General features: G+C 43.0%; 1 protein-coding gene across 1 annotated transcript in view; it reads left to right on the top strand.

Moving 5' to 3' along the window:
- The window catches only part of EPHX4 (epoxide hydrolase 4), a 44,216-nt gene extending 27,589 nt beyond the window's left edge, over positions 1-16,627 (top strand). Inside the window, exons 5-7 of the mRNA XM_075833224.1 lie at positions 5,142-5,245; positions 13,629-13,777; positions 15,762-16,627. Of these exons, the coding sequence (XP_075689339.1) occupies positions 5,142-5,245; positions 13,629-13,777; positions 15,762-15,996 (488 nt within the window). The 3' untranslated portion in view covers positions 15,997-16,627. The remainder of the gene's footprint in view (positions 1-5,141; positions 5,246-13,628; positions 13,778-15,761) is intronic.
- Positions 16,628-17,094: the final 467 nt, after the last annotated feature.

Genomic DNA, 17,094 nt, shown 5'->3' with positions numbered 1-17,094 from the left:
TTCTACACGTTTTAGGCAACTAATTAGAGAGCACCAGCTCTATGATTTGTGGCGAGTGGATCACCCAGGTGATAGGTCCTATACCTTCTTCTCCCATACGCACAGCACTCATACACGCTTAGATTACTTTTTTGGTAATGTCCCTGCCCTCCGTGCGCTCCAGGGGGCGAATATAGACCCCATCTCTTGGTCAGATCACGCACCAGTTTCTGTGTCCCTACAGATAGGGAAACCAAATACGAGAGTATGTCATTGGCGCTTAAACGAAACTTTGATTAAGTCCCCTGCTCTTAGGGACAGCCTGGCGGGACATATGCGGGAATTTTATGCACTTAATGAGGGATCGGTTCCTTCAGTATCCACTCTTTGGGAGGCGCATAAGGCGGTGATGAGAGGGCAATGCATAGTAATGGGATCTAGATTGAAAAGAGACTCTCGGGCCAAGCAGGTGGCTCTCCATCGGACAATTACTAAGTTGGAGAGAGAAATGGGGATTAAACCGGCGGTCCCGACACTACGGAAATTGATAGAGGCTAGAGCACAACTCAAGGACTTAGCTATGAAGGGGGTAGAAAAGTCATTACTATACACAAAAAGGAAATATTACGACAAAGGTAATAAGGCGCACTCGCTTCTGGCCAGACTATTGCGGGATCAGGCGACTGTTCGTACTCCACAGGCGGTTCGGGATAAGGCGGGCATACTCCAGCATCACCCAGACACGATAGCCACACTTTTTCATGACTATTATAAATCCTTATACCACCTGCCAAATACCTTACCACCTGATCCGGCTCGTCGGAGGGAAACGCTGCAAGCATATCTCTCTTCCTGTGCTCTCCCTAAACTGAAAGATGAGGAGCTTTCATCCCTGAATGCCCCGATCTCTGCGGAGGAATTGTTTGATATATTGAAGGACCTCCCTAGTGGTAAGGCCCCTGGACCAGATGGCTTTACATATGGGTATTATAAGACCTTTGCAGAGATCTTGGTTCCACGGATGGCTTCCTTATTTAATGAATTCCTACAGGGTTCTCCCATCCCTCAAACATTCCTGCATTCTCATATCACGCTGATCCCTAAACCGGGTAAAGACCACGCAGAGTGCTCCAATTACAGACCCATAGCCCTTCTGAATTCGGATCTAAAAATTTTCACCCGTCTTCTAGCTAATAGACTCAATGTTTGGCTCCCTTCTTTGATTCACAAAGACCAAGTGGGCTTTGTGCCTCTTAGGCAAGGAGGAGACAACACACGAAGGGCCCTTGACCTCATTGATGCCCTCCAAAAGCAAAAGGAATCGGCGATCCTTCTTAGTCTAGATGCAGAGAAGGCGTTTGACCGCTTGGGATGGCCATTTATGTTCGAAACTCTAAATTCATTTGGGATTTCGGGCCCTTATTTGACAGCACTGCGTGGTCTCTACTCCAAACCGACAGCGGCAATTAAACTCCCACACTCCACCTCCCCTCCGTTTCAAATCTGGAATGGTACACGTCAGGGGTGTCCCCTATCCCCACTTTTATTTGTGCTATGCATAGAACCTTTAGCAGCTCAAATACGGAAATCCAGGGATATAGCGGGGGTCCAGATACAAGATAAAGAGTTTAAGGTTTCCCTGTTTGCAGATGACGTCCTCTTGACTATCACTAAACCTCATACCTCCCTCCCTAACCTTACTACAGTTCACCGTAGGTATGGGAGGCTGTCAGGATATAAAACTAATACATCTAAAACGGAAGCGCTCCCTCTTAATGTCCCACACCAGGAGCTCCAGCTACTCAAACACAACTACACCTACAACTGGAAGGAAACCTCCCTGACTTATTTAGGAGTTCAACTCACTCCCTCCTATACGTCGGTTTACAAGGCTAATTTCCCCTCTCTGTTTGTAGAGCTACGTCAGCTAATGGCCAGGTGGGATCCTCTTCCCATGTCTTTTTTTGGGCGCATAGCAGCGGTCAAAATGACCTTGCTCCCTAAATTACTGTACTACTTTGAGACTTTGCCGGTAGCAGTACCTATGAAGGAATTGCGGGCCATGCAGTCTTCTATCCTCAGGTTCATATGGCATTCCGGCAGACATCGAATTCCGAAATCAGTTTTATTATCGGGTCGATCTGCGGGTGGGCTATCGGTCCCTGATGTGGTGAAGTACTACTGGGCGGCACACCTCCGTCGCATACCCAGCTGGGTGTCTTTAAGGGCGTACAATAAATGGACCGAAATAGAGAAACTATGGATGGCCCCGGTCCACCCAAACTCCCTGTTATGGGGTGACCCACTGGTAATGCCGACTGCATCTTTATTGGGTCCCATGAGATTTCAAAGGGAGGTGTGGGAAACCTGTAAAAACCGCTTCCATTTGACATCGGGTTGCCCGCCCTTGACTTCGGTACTCTACACTCCCACTATTCCGGGGGGCACTACCTCCCGAATAGTCCGATTGTGGACGGGAATTGAGGTATTTCACCTGGCTGATATGGTTGATCCCCACACGCAAGAGCTTCACCCGTTTTCATACTTTCAAAAACATCATAATATTCCCTCCGCTGCGTTCTTTCACTATCTTCAGGTTAGACATTACATGCAGCAAACTTTTAGATCCACGCGGGTTACTGCACCTACAAGCTTCGAAAGGTTATGTCGGTATGCTACCACCACTAGGGGGCTTATCTCAGCCATTTATGCATTATTGCTATCCCCGGAGGGTTCCCCTCCGCCTGGGCATAGATACATGTTGAAGTGGGAGGCCTTACTGAATAAATCCATCCCGCTCTCATTGTGGCAGATTATTTGGTCGCAAGCAGCTAAAACCTCCATCTGCACTGCATATAAGGAAAACCAATATAAAATCCTTATGTTTTGGTACCATACCCCTGCCTTTTTGCATAGCTTCAATCCGGGTATTCCGTCGGATTGCTGGCGATGTAGAGGTCAGAGAGGTGATCTGTTCCATATTTTCTGGAGCTGTTCACTGGTACAACAGTATTGGTTGGAAGTTAAGAACTTGGCATTGGCGGTGTTGCAGCAGGATATTCCCTTAGACCCTCTTCATTACCTCCTAAATGTTCCCCCTAGGTCTTTGGGGAAATCACCAGCTCGACTCTTTCGACACTTCCTCACAGCCGCTAAGACGTTGATAGCGTGGAAATGGAGACAGACAACCCCTCCCTCCCACATCGACTTAGTAACTAGAATTAGGGAAATACGTACAATGGAGCATATGACGGCCTCTATTGACAATGAACTGGACAGGTTCAAAGTGGTGTGGGACCCGTGGGACAAGTATTGGATACAGGGAACTCAAGATTAGGTGGTAGGTGGAGCTCCGACTATCCCCCCCCCCCCCCTCACCCCCTTAAAACCCTGTGTTTTTTCCCAGATGTTTTGTCTGTCTATTGAAAGTTACTGTCTTACTATGTGAATTGCATGGCCCTTCATGCTGCTCTAAGTTATATGTATATTTTTGTAAAATTTTCAATAAAAACACAGTTGAAACCAATAATATTCAGGTACCCACTGGACCAGAACGATGCTGAATTATTGGAACTTTCAAATCATGCAAGATGCAGACTTCAGTCGAAAAGTATTGGCGATTCTTTTTTTTAAATTAAAATCTAGGACTATTTGTCTTTAGTAGGGGATTCTGCATTATTACTACTTTATTATAGTAAATCAATAAATTGGCTTTGTGGATCTACAGGGTGGGCCATTTATATGGATGCACCTAAATAAAATGGGAATGGTTGGTGATATTAACTTCCTGTTTGTGGCACATTAGTATATGGGGGGGGGGGACTTTTCAAGCTGGGTGTTGACCATGGTGGCCATTTTGAAGTCGGACATTTTGTATCCAACTTTAGTTTTTTCAATGGGAAGAGGGTCATGTGACACGTCAAATTTATCGAGAATTTCACAAGAAAAACAATGGTGTGCTTGGTTTTAATGTTACTTTATTCTTTATTTATTAAACAGGAAGTTAATATCACCAACCATTCCCATTTTATTTAGGTGTATCCATATAAATGGCCCACCCTGTACAATGAGATTATGTAAAAAAAAAAATTGTTGTTGAGATAATAAACCTACTATTACATACCCTATGGGTTCTAGTTGCCTGTATATTTCTAATCTAAAATGAGTAACTGCTGTTTCTGTTGCTCCGCCATATACCAGTCATGCTGGTAAAATTGCAGTGACCCTAGGGTGAAATGCTTTTGCTTTCTAGCTTTTCTGGTATAATCTTATATGTATTGATTGTGTGGAGGCTTCAGAGCATGGAAGATTACTGCTGAGATCAACTGACAGTTGCTGAAAAAGAAACTGTGCAGAAGGATATACTGTATGGTTATTTGATGACTTTAGATATAATGGGTTTAAATAAAGTTATATTATTATAATGCAGTTGTTTTATCTTTGTCATGAAAAAACTTGTTAAATGTCTACATGTGCCAAAAGAATGAAAGAAATAATGAAAAGCAAATGTGTGGTCAATAATTATTGGAAAGATAATAAAGGTCTGTTCACACACATACTGCCAATTGTGCTACAGAGGATTTAGAGGGATTGTCTAGTATTATGTTGGTCTTTTTATTATGGTAAATCTCTGTATTCTGTTACAGAAAGGTCTGATCCCTTACCTAATCTTCATGTAATGTGTATCTGTCACTAGGCAGGCAGGTGTAAAGTCTACCTCCAGAGATTCTCCCGGCAGTCTTCCCCTAAATGTTTAAATGGGATGGTGGGGGACACAGCCAGCAGATCAGGCGGTATAATTACCAAAGTAACTGTATGATGTAAGAATTGTCTACTGCATAGGAGCTATGTTTCCGAGCCTGCCGGTGTCAAACACTTGTCTTGGTAAAGGTGCCCCGCATTTTCCTGTCTGCATGTCCTGCCATCACAGCTGGGTGCCATGTTTAGTGGGCACACTTAGCGCGTACAATTTTAACTTTTTCAGAAACCCATTACCGAGTTCACCACCTGTTTGGTGACAGATGTACTTTTGAGACATTATATTGTGATACCTTACTCAGACACCCCCTTTGTCTAATCTAATTCATCTTGTGAAAGTTCCCCTTACATTTTTCTATATTGCATAACAACTAGGAAATAATTCATGGGCATTTTTGTTTCAGAATATATTCTACGACATCCTTCACAATTGCTTAAATCTGGTTACTACTTCTTTTTCCAAATGCCTTGGTTTCCAGAACTGATGTATACTGTAAATGATTACAAGGTGAGCTGACCTAGACTGTTGCATTACAGATGTCATTATAGATACCATTAATGTTGTCATTAATCAGAATTTTTACAGCTCACAGAATGGATATACAATGTGATTTGGACATGAGATGGCCATCATGACAGCCCTTTTACATTTCTTTTATTTGTCATCGTTAAATGTTTGTTACGTTGGAAATGGAAAATGGACACGATTCATTTTTTGTGTGATTTGTATTGATCCACAATAAACTTAAAGGGGTTTTCCACCTTCTGACAACTGCTGACCTCTCCACCATTATGGCACCATTATAAATCTGTATGGCAATTTGGCAACAGAAGGCTATTAAAATTTAATTTATAATAATGTAAGGCCTCATTACCTATAAAATACATGATATATGGAATTACAGATATTTAAAAAAAAAAAAAAATCTGTTAAAGGAATACACCTGTTAAAGGGGGAGGGGTGATAACGGGATTCACTGGTTAGTGGCACCCACTATTACTACCGCCTTTATAATTAGGGTCACTAGGGTTATGCCTAGTTCCCCTACCTTTTCCTTATACTAACGTCGATCTAATTGCTTTAGCGGCTACTCAAGGGAATAAGACCGTATAGTGAATAAAGGTAATATTTATTAACATACAGTAATCACTCTCATATGTATAATACAGTAACTAATCACCTTACAGTATAAACACGGTATCAAGATATTATACCGCCACCCACTTACATAAACATACACAGAATACAGTTACGTTACAACACAATAAACATAAGTTACTTGTGATTCTCACACGCTCTCTATCTCTATCCCACTCCCTCCTAATATAACTTTCCCTATACACTAAGGGTTAATACGGGATAAGGAGGAACAAGGGGAATGGGTTACTGTGTAAAACAGACAGCAAGGGTTAACTCAGGGACTCTGGGACAGCAAGGGTTAACTCAGGGACTCTGGGACAGCAAGGGTTAACTCAGGGACTCTGGGACAGCAAGGGTTAACTCAGGGACTCTGGGACAGCAAGGGTTAACTCTGGGACTCTGGGACAGCAAGGGTTAACTCAGGGACTCTGGGACAGCAAGGGTTAACTCAGGGACTCTGGGACAGCAAGGGTTAACTCTGGGACTCTGGGACAGCAAGGGTTAACTTGGGGGGAGCAAGGGGTTAACTTACTCAGGGAGAGCAAGGGGTTAACTCAGGGAAGCAAGGGTTAACTCAGGGAAGCAAGGGTTAACTCAGGGACTCAAGGGTTAACTCAGGGACTCTGGGACAGCAAGGGGTTAACTCAGGGACTCAGGGAAGCAAGGGGTTAACTCAGGGAAGCAAGGGTTAACTCAGGGAAGCAAGGGTTAACTCAGGGACTCTGGGACAGCAAGGGTTAACTCAGGGACAGTAGGGACAGTATCAAGGGGTTAACTCAGGGAAGCAAGGGTTACAGCAGGAGAGACAGGGTTAAGTGTAGCTGCTGCTACACTTGATACTTAGCGTGACTTTGTGGAGCAGCAGAGACAGCAGCAGGAACCCAGGTCTTTGGAGGAGAGAGAGAGAGTTGAGCCGTCGTGATGTGTGTGTGAGGCAGGCAGGCAGGCAGCTCTCAGCTGATCTTCTTCAGCTTCGGCTCCTGAGCTCGGCTCCTGAGCGTACTGATGCAGGGCTATTTAACCCTGTCGGTACGCTTGCAGCGGGGAGTGTGGCGCTTGCCCCAGGCTAGCATGGGTCGGCATGGTGATAATGTATCACCAGCCGACTCATGAGAGCCCGCACGAGACAGTCCGTGCGCGCGGGAGACTTGAAATGGAGACAGGGGATAACTATCCCTTGTCTCCATGGTTTCCTAACAAAGCAGGGACATGCTAATTGTCCTGCTCTGCTTCCAACCGTATTCATGACTAGGGCTGCTGTAGTTACAGCCCTGGCTCATGATACAGTATATGTACTATACATACACATATATATTATATATATGTGTATATATATATACACACACACACTGCATACATACATACTATATATATATACATATATACATATATATATATATACACACATACATATACATACATACATACATACATACATACATACATATATATATATATATACACATACATATATATGGACACTTCCCTTTACAATCCCCCTGTTGTCGGAGACTCGACAATGCAATTTGGGGAAGTGTTTGTGGGGTTCTATTTACCCCCTCAACCTCCCCGGTTACTGGTAATGGTCTGAGATGGAAGGAAGTATACTATTAGACCTAGATATTCGACATCAGCTATCTCCTCAAGGACACCTTCCCGCCAGTCCTCTGACTCTGGAGTCTAGTGTCCAAAGAAACGAAACCTCAAAGTTCACAGAATGAAGATGAAATTAAATCTCCTAGTCCATAGAACGAAGTTGCGATAAAACTCACAGTCCATAGAACGAAGCCTCGAAGCTCATCAGACGAAGTTGAAATAAAACCTTCATAGTCCACAGAACGAAGCCTCGAAGCTCATCAGACGAAGTTGAAATGAAAACTTCATAGTCCATAGAACGAAGAAACCTTCATAGTCCATAGAACGAAGAAACCTTCATAGTCCATAGAACGGGGTTGAAATAAACTCACAGTCCATAGAACGAAGCCTCAAAGCTCATCAAACGAACAAAGCTCATTTGAAAATCTCAAAGTCCATGAGCCGCAGATTTCTTGTTCTTTCTTGCTTGGAGTTTCTTCCTCTTGAGTGGCGTCAGCAGGTCTTTCCAGTGGCCGATCCAATTTTAGCATGCCGACCCGTGTAAGGCTACTTGTGCCCTCATATGGTCAGCCTTGGAATGGCTTAGCCCGCCTTTCAACAACCTTTTGTACGTGATCCATTACTTTTCCAACTTTTCCCAGCATCTTGATTGAAGACGAAACAATCTTTGTGGGCCGATATCCAGGTCTTCATCATGGCAGGTTATCATCCCCGAGGAGGAGGTGAGGTCTTGGTACCCAGGAATCTACTGTGGGGTGGAGCATCGCCTTCCATTTCCCCTCTGACATTCAATCCATCATCATATTGACCATACCAGTTCTCAGGTTGAGGTGGCAAATACCTACAAGGGTGTGTGAATACCTTACCTGTCCCTAAGGGTACCTACACACTACCCAATCATACAAACAAAGTGAAAAATAACCAAACATACAAAAATATTCCCCCACCAACCATAGGTATATGTACATATAGAGATTCATTCTCAAACAGCATCTCACACTACCCCTCCATAAACACGTGCAAGGTACACATGTAAATGAGGTGACTACAGGCTGTAAATATATGCCCGCCTCCATGTACACACTCACTCGCTGTGGGACGGGCACGTCCTCACTGAGTATGCCTATGTTGCGGACATATATCAACACCTAGAATGTCTATATGTACACCTTGAAAAGTTTGTACGACCCATTGATTAAGATTTACACTTTACAAATATATATATACACATACAATAATAAACAATTCTGGGTCGCAGGACTGTATCACTATGTCCTTAGACCCCGTCTACGAATGTATTCGTGGCTTTCTGCTTGACCTCGTTGTATTTGATCAACCAGTCCTTTCATTAGTCGGTACACGCAGAACAGTCCATCGTACATAATCGCCACAAGAGTGAGAAGGATTATCACTGGGTGGATGAGCAAGTTTGAAGAAGGAAGTGGCCTTGGGACTATATCCGAACAAGCTCTCCCACCAAGACACTTCCGCGTCCATCCAACTGAATAGTGGCTTGGTGTTGGGAATCTTTCAGTTTCTCCACGACATCCTTTTCCTCATTGAAGTCTAGCAGGAGAGTTCGATGCCAAACCCAAGAGGAATCGTCTGGAGTCTCACAGGGGTGTCTGGACGGATGTCGAGCCTTTTTTCAGGTGTCACTGGAGTTCTTCCCTTCTGATCCGCCACATCAACGCCTAATACGGGATTAAGGGTACAGTATGCTCCTGGGAGGAGTATGCCTCTTTCGGTGCAGTTAGTCGCGTGGCATTCTGCATTAGATACCAGCACCAATATCCTTGACCCATGTCTTGAGGAGGGCATTGGATTAGCCTTCATATCACAGGACCCCTCGGTATCCCAACACTGGTGTAGGTCAGGATATCCGAGGGGAGCTGTGGATGAAGCACTGTTTTTGTGGTTCCTCACAATTCTCAGGTTTGTAGAACTATATCCCTGTCTTACCAAACCCATTATCTTAAAAACAAGATATGGGTGTAATGCCAGGGTTACCTCCCCCTGTACAAAGTTTCCTAACTCCAGTTAAACACAAAAGAATCAGCCATACTGTTATTCGCTGTATTTAATTGCACTCGCATTAGGCCTCAGATGAAGTTGTGTTACCTGTCTGAACCCCCCCAGGTTTAGGTGCACAGAATAACATAAAACACTACACCGTGAACTTATGTTACCTGTCCGCACCGCCCAACCTGAGTTCACAGTATAATAACAACTTCAACGTTATCCTAATAGAGAGCAATTAAAACATTGGGCGCAAATACACCCCTATCCAATGGTTGATTCTCCAGTTGTTTTCCTGGAGTGGTTTTCTAATTATGCATTATAAATACAGGCAACACCCATATAGTATAAATACATATTACTGATAACCAGGAATATACCACAATAGAATATGTGAAAGAACCACAAAATAAAAACACAAATGAAAACAAACGGACAACTGGGGACAAACACAACAGACCATAAACACACATTACAGACATAACACCAGACTGAACATGCAATTTATGGCCAACTTCCTAAACTCCTCCCTAGTTGTGGTTGGTCATTTAGACCCTTAAGTACGTGGCGGAGCACATAAGGCTGTAAGGAGACTCTTGTGCAGCCATTTTGTCTAAATCCACGTTTTGTTCTGACGTGGCCATTTTCTATTGCCATTTCACTGGGCTTTCCATGGTTGCTTATGCCGTGGCAGTTCCTTGCAATATGTCCCATCTGACCACATTTAAAGCATTTAACAGGACCACATTTCTTAGTACTCAAAGACTCGCAGTACTTCGCAATGTGGCCTGATCTGGCACATGCAAAACATTTAACAGTACATGCTCTGCTGGACTTAGGGCAGTCAGCAGTGCATGATCTCTTAAAGTTCTGCATGGCCAGGGATACACTTCTAAATATCGTACGCTTACATCTGCGTAACACTTTCGTAACAATGTTACCTTCAGGTTTCTGGATGGGATCATGATTTGTGACATCTGATCCATCACTCTTACTACTCCCCCCTTTTTGCCCTGTAGAGGGCAAACTTACAGCGGAATCAGGCCTTGAAAAAGACAAGGCCGGTAACATTTTTGAGAAATCTTTTATGATGTTTTGCATACTGGCAACCAATTGTGACCTAGCAGCAAGCTCATCATTCAACTTGGCAATGATCGCATCCGTAGATGCTGCCTTAACCTTAAACGCATTGATCACAGCATAAGACCCAGTCAGCCGTGCATCAATATCATCACCACGATTTCTCAAATCTATCACCTGCGATTCCAGCATGCAAATTTGCTGATCTCTACATTGGGCATTCTCTGCCAGTTGTGTCTGCAAATCACAAACCTGCTTCACATTGTTGACACAACAATGGCAGTGAAGATTTGGGGAATCTCTCTTCATTTCTGAGTGATCAGGTTTCCACGTCTCCTCATACACACAGATAAGTTTAGCGAGCATGTGGAGACGTTTGGAGGTTTTGTTAAGAACACTCCTCTTGCTAATACACAACTTATCATGTGCATAAGCCTCGTCCAGCAGAGTGGACCACAGCATTCCTGCTGACTTGTATGTCGTGGGTGTTACTGGATTAAATTTACTGTGTTTGGCGAGGTGTTTAAGTGTGGAGAAGTCCATACTCACTGTTGCAGAAGTCATCTCCGTCTGCGTTGTCCTCCTTGTCACCCGCTGTTTTGAAAAAGGTCCTTTTCTTCCGGAACGCCTTTTCCCGATCAGCTGGACTTCACCGGAAGAACACCGACGTTGATACTTCTGCAAACTCTTTTGTATAAGTTGCTCACTCGCCCGACGATTCGTCGCCGTAGAGCAGCATGCCGCAAAGCAAAATAAAAGACGTTAATACCTCAGAAAATAAAACAAAAAACAATAGGTTCGCTGATCAATTATATCCTGTATCAAGCCTTAAATAAAATTGTGTTACTCGTCTGAACTTCAAAAAGGTCTAGGCGCACAGTATAACCCAACACTACACCGTGTATGTACGTTACCTGTCCACGCCTCGCCGCCTATCTGCAGTTCACGTTTTAACACAACTTTATTGTACAAAAGACAGAAACAATTGAAAGCAGTATGGGCTGGCTCGCCAATGTTAAAGCGGTTGCATATATATATATATATATATATATATATATATATATATATATATAGTCTCCTGGCTGGCTCGCCAATGTTAAAGGGGGAGGGGTGATAACGGGATTCACTGGTTAGTGGCACCCACTATTACTACCGCCTTTATAATTAGGGTCACTAGGGTTATGCCTAGTTCCCCTACCTTTTCCTTATACTAACGTCGATCTAATTGCTTTAGCGGCTACTCAAGGGAATAAGACCGTATAGTGAATAAAGGTAATATTTATTAACATACAGTAATCACTCTCATATGTATAATACAGTAACTAATCACCTTACAGTATAAACACGGTATCAAGATATTATACCGCCACCCACTTACATAAACATACACAGAATACAGTTACGTTACAACACAATAAACATAAGTTACTTGTGATTCTCACACGCTCTCTATCTCTATCCCACTCCCTCCTAATATAACTTTCCCTATACACTAAGGGTTAATACGGGATAAGGAGGAACAAGGGGAATGGGTTACTGTGTAAAACAGACAGCAAGGGTTAACTCAGGGACTCTGGGACAGCAAGGGTTAACTCAGGGACTCTGGGACAGCAAGGGTTAACTCAGGGACTCTGGGACAGCAAGGGTTAACTCAGGGACTCTGGGACAGCAAGGGTTAACTCAGGGACTCTGGGACAGCAAGGGTTAACTCTGGGACTCTGGGACAGCAAGGGTTAACTCAGGGACTCTGGGACAGCAAGGGTTAACTCAGGGACTCTGGGACAGCAAGGGTTAACTCTGGGACAGCAAGGGTTAACTTGGGGGGAGCAAGGGGTTAACTTACTCAGGGAGAGCAAGGGGTTAACTCAGGGAAGCAAGGGTTAACTCAGGGAAGCAAGGGTTAACTCAGGGACTCAAGGGTTAACTCAGGGACTCGGACAGACTCTGGGACAGCAAGGGGTTAACTCAGGGACTCAGGGAAGCAAGGGGTTAACTCAGGGAAGCAAGGGTTAACTCAGGGAAGCAAGGGTTAACTCAGGGACTCTGGGACAGCAAGGGTTAACTCAGGGACAGTAGGGACAGTATCAAGGGGTTAACTCAGGGAAGCAAGGGTTACAGCAGGAGAGACAGGGTTAAGTGTAGCTGCTGCTACACTTGATACTTAGCGTGACTTTGTGGAGCAGCAGAGACAGCAGCAGGAACCCAGGTCTTTGGAGGAGAGAGAGAGAGTTGAGCCGTCGTGATGTGTGTGTGAGGCAGGCAGGCAGGCAGCTCTCAGCTGATCTTCTTCAGCTTCGGCTCCTGAGCTCGGCTCCTGAGCGTACTGATGCAGGGCTATTTAACCCTGTCGGTACGCTTGCAGCGGGGAGTGTGGCGCTTGCCCCAGGCTAGCATGGGTCGGCATGGTGATAATGTATCACCAGCCGACTCATGAGAGCCCGCACGAGACAGTCCGTGCGCGCAGGAGACTTGAAATGGAGACAGGGGATAACTATCCCTTGTCTCCATGGTTTCCTAACAAAGCAGGGACATGCTAATTGTCCTGCTCTGCTTCCAACCGTATTCATGACTAGGGCTGCTGTAGTTACAGCCCTGGCTCATGATACAGTATATGTACTATACATACACATATATATTATATATATGTGTATATATATATACACACACACACTGCATACATACATACTATATATATATACATATATACATATATATATATATACACACATACATATACATACATACATACATACATACATACATATATATATATATATATATATATACACATACATATATATGGACACTTCCCTTTACAACACCTATTGCTGTTTTGGCTTAATTTACCTAGACTAATGATCAGTCCTAAATATGATGAACAGCTGTTGTTCTTGTAGATGGGGTTACTCAATGATTTCTAGTGATTTGATAGGCTGCATTGTCATGAGTACTGATTGAGCCTACAAAAGTTAGCTAAAATACGTATAGAACATGAATATAATTTTGTTTCCACGTGCGATTTGATATTGTGTTTGTACTTTTTCTTCTTTTGTAGATCCTTAAAGATCTGTTTACTAGTGAATCAACTGGAATCAAAAGGCACAACTCCAGGTTCACAGCGGAGGACATGGAGGCATACCTTTATGTATTTTCACAACCAGGAGCCCTCAGTGGTCCTTTAAACCATTATCGTAATATCTTTAGGTGAGCTGCTTTATCAAGCTATGATGTGTATGTCATTACTAAATATGTTTAAATGTATCAAACGAGAATCTTGCATTAAATTGACCAATAATGGGAATTCTGCACATACAGTGTAGTGTGGTCAATCTGATGATTACTTAACAACCACAATCGTTCATATGTTTTAGAATAATCATAAAGTATAAACAATCATCTTAGCGATCTATATACAACCACAAAATAATGTATCTTATAATTCACTGTGTCTAAACGCAGTTAAGTTTATATGTGTGGATTTTGGTATGGATTCACTTCAGATTACACCCCTTCTACAGTGAAAAGTCTAAAATCCGCTGTAAACATTCGTAATAGAATGAGCATGCTGTGTATTTGAAGCAGCATTCTCTAATTTGTTTAAAAAAAAAAAAGGGGTTGTCCAGGAGTAGAAAAAAAGGTCTGGTTTTTTTTTCCTAGAAGCAGCCCATGCGGTTTTGTGTCAGTTTTGCATGAGTTGTTTTCCATTCTTTTCTTAATACTTTTCTTCTGTGAGCAACCATTCCCGGTTTTGGCTAAAGAACGCATGCAAAAACTGCACCAAAACTCAAAGCATTAAAGGGGTTCTCGACTTTGGATAATCCCGACTTGTTAGTAAGGTGCCTTGACAATAAGTTGATCACAATGTGCCCCCCTCCTGGAAACCCAGCAATCAGCTGTTATCTGTGGGGAAACCTGTCAGTAAGGCCTGATTCACACGAACGTGTTAAACGTTCATGGGACGGCCTTTGAAACAGCGGCCGTCCCACGGAGCTATATTATTCAATGTTGCCGTTCACACAGCCGTTGTTTCAACGGACCGTGTGAATGGTCCGTGGGAAAATAGGACATGTCCTATCTTTTCACGCATCCCTCCATAGACTCTCAACTATGGGGGATGCGTGACATCGCATCCAGCAGCACTGAGCACGGATGCACCTCGGACGTGAAAAGCGGCAGTTCCTCCAGAGCAAGTCGCTCTTTGTGACTGCTCTACACTGTGGCCAAGAGATCAGGATTCTGAACAGGGGATCCCCCCTCTATTAACTCAGAATTCCCTAATAGGGTGTATAAAAATGGGTTTCCTAAACTGGACAACCTCCTCCCTGGAACCCACCTTTTTCCTTATTGAAGTAGGTCCCACTGTATACTTCAGATCTGTGCTGAATCTTTTGACTTATGAAAAGCCAAGCCGCAGGCCCATGGTCCTGGCCTGTGGAGGAGAAGGCTGAGTGGGCATGTGCAGGGTTCATATCTGCTGTCAGGATGCAGAGCTATACAATCCTAACAAGCTGAGAAAGACGAGTCTACTCAGCTATACTGCTATGCTACTGCAGAGGCTCTGCTCCTTCCCTGACCAGCAAGCCAGAAAGCTATTTCTATTGGCCGCTCTGCAGTCAACAGAGGTTTACTATGCAGATAACTGGCTGTAGGGAGAGTGACTGAGCATGTGTGTCCACAACACTCAGCTCATTAGGTGGATGTGCACATTGCTATACACTTTGAACACCATGTGCTGCCATACTATGTAAGTAAATTTCATAACGTTTACACTGGAATGTTTTAACAGCATGTAAATTGAAAACATTATTTATTTAAGTTGATCTATACAATGCATAAATATTAAATGGTGGAGCAACCCCTTTCAGTCAGTTTTCATTTATTCCTCCCTGCCTTTTTCTGTAGGACGCGTTCCAGTTTTTAATGGCACCGTTTATTGTACCATATATCATATAATTATTTTGCCCGCGGCATCTAAGTTGTTAAACGTCCGTGATTGAAGTTATATCCGATCCCGACCATTAGAGCAGGGTATAAGCTGTAATGTACATCTGGCACCCGGCATGTCCAGAGCCAGTTCCATACTTCCCCCTATGATGTAGGTTCAGGCAGAACAAGTGCTTTTTCTTCCATCATCTTGTGTTTGTCGAGTCAAAAATAACTTTTTTTCTGTTCTATTTTTTCCATATAGCTGCCTACCATTAAAACATCACCAGGTGACCATGCCAACGCTTCTGCTATGGGGAGAACATGATGCATTTGTTGAAGTGGAGATGGCCGAACTGACGAGAGTCTATGTGAAGAATTACTTTCAGTTATCAGTATTGTCACAAGGCAGCCATTGGCTTCAGCAAGATCAGGCAGAATTGGTGAACACCTTGATATGGACTTTTCTACATGAAGACAGATTTAGAATAAAAGACTGATTTTGGTACTATTATTTAGACTCATAGAAAGGTCTATTCTTGATTTTAAAGTCTTCACTGCTAGAAAAAAGTAAAAATCGCCTAGCGGGAAGATGGTCTATTTATTAAACAAAAGGGCCATATTTAGCTTGTCTCAGTGAACATAGTCACTGTACTGTCTACTATAATGTCACTGTGTATTAGAAACAGAGCGTATTGTCCCATAAGCTGTGTCAATTGTCAATGCCAGTCTGATTTGTTGTGTTATATTTTGCACATATACATGCCTTAACATCTATGAGTTTACACAGTACAAAAAAAAAATCATGGAAGTCTCTGATATATTGCATTATTTAAAATTGTTGTGTGGTGCCTTGTAAAACTTTTTAAAATGTAAATACAGGGGTGCCATTGGCCAACTGGTCATATGGATATAATTTAGTTTTATTTTTTTACTACATTTTGTAACATCACTAAAATGTTGTCACTACACACAATGGCCTGTCCTGATCCTGTGATTCTTTGTATTGGAATCTGTTATGGTGGTTCTGAGTGTTTCTACAGTTTCTTGTTGACTATAAGAAAGTGAAAAATGAAATGTTTTACCGCACCTTAATAACTAGCACAATGTGAAATATACAGTAATACTGTGCTTTCAGTCTTTGGCTTGGTTACTTGCAATGGACGCAGTATATGACTACTGATACATTGACTAGCAAAAATAACAAACAATGAACTTGAATCAATGTGAACAAAAACTGCAGCATACCTTATCTGAGTTTTTCACTAGAAGACCTAATAATTATAAGGGTATGTTCACACGCAGTGTTTTCAGACGTAATTCAGGCCATTATGCCTCGAATTACGTCTGAAAAAAGGCCCCTAATACGCCTACAAACATCTGCCCATTGCTTGCAATGGGTTTTACAGTGTTCTGTTCCCACGAGGTGTCAATTTACACGTCGCTGTCAAAATATGGCGCGTAAAAAGATGCCCGCAAAAAAAAAGTGCATGTCACTTCTTGGGATGTTTTTGGAGCCGTTTTTCATGGACTCCATTGAAAAACAGCTACAATAACGTCCATAAAATACGCCGCGAAAAACGCGAGTTGCTACATAA

Source organism: Rhinoderma darwinii, chromosome 7 (assembly GCF_050947455.1).
Source record: "Rhinoderma darwinii isolate aRhiDar2 chromosome 7, aRhiDar2.hap1, whole genome shotgun sequence".
Lineage (NCBI taxonomy): Eukaryota > Metazoa > Chordata > Amphibia > Anura > Rhinodermatidae > Rhinoderma > Rhinoderma darwinii.
This window is presented reverse-complemented; position numbering and strand designations above follow the sequence as displayed.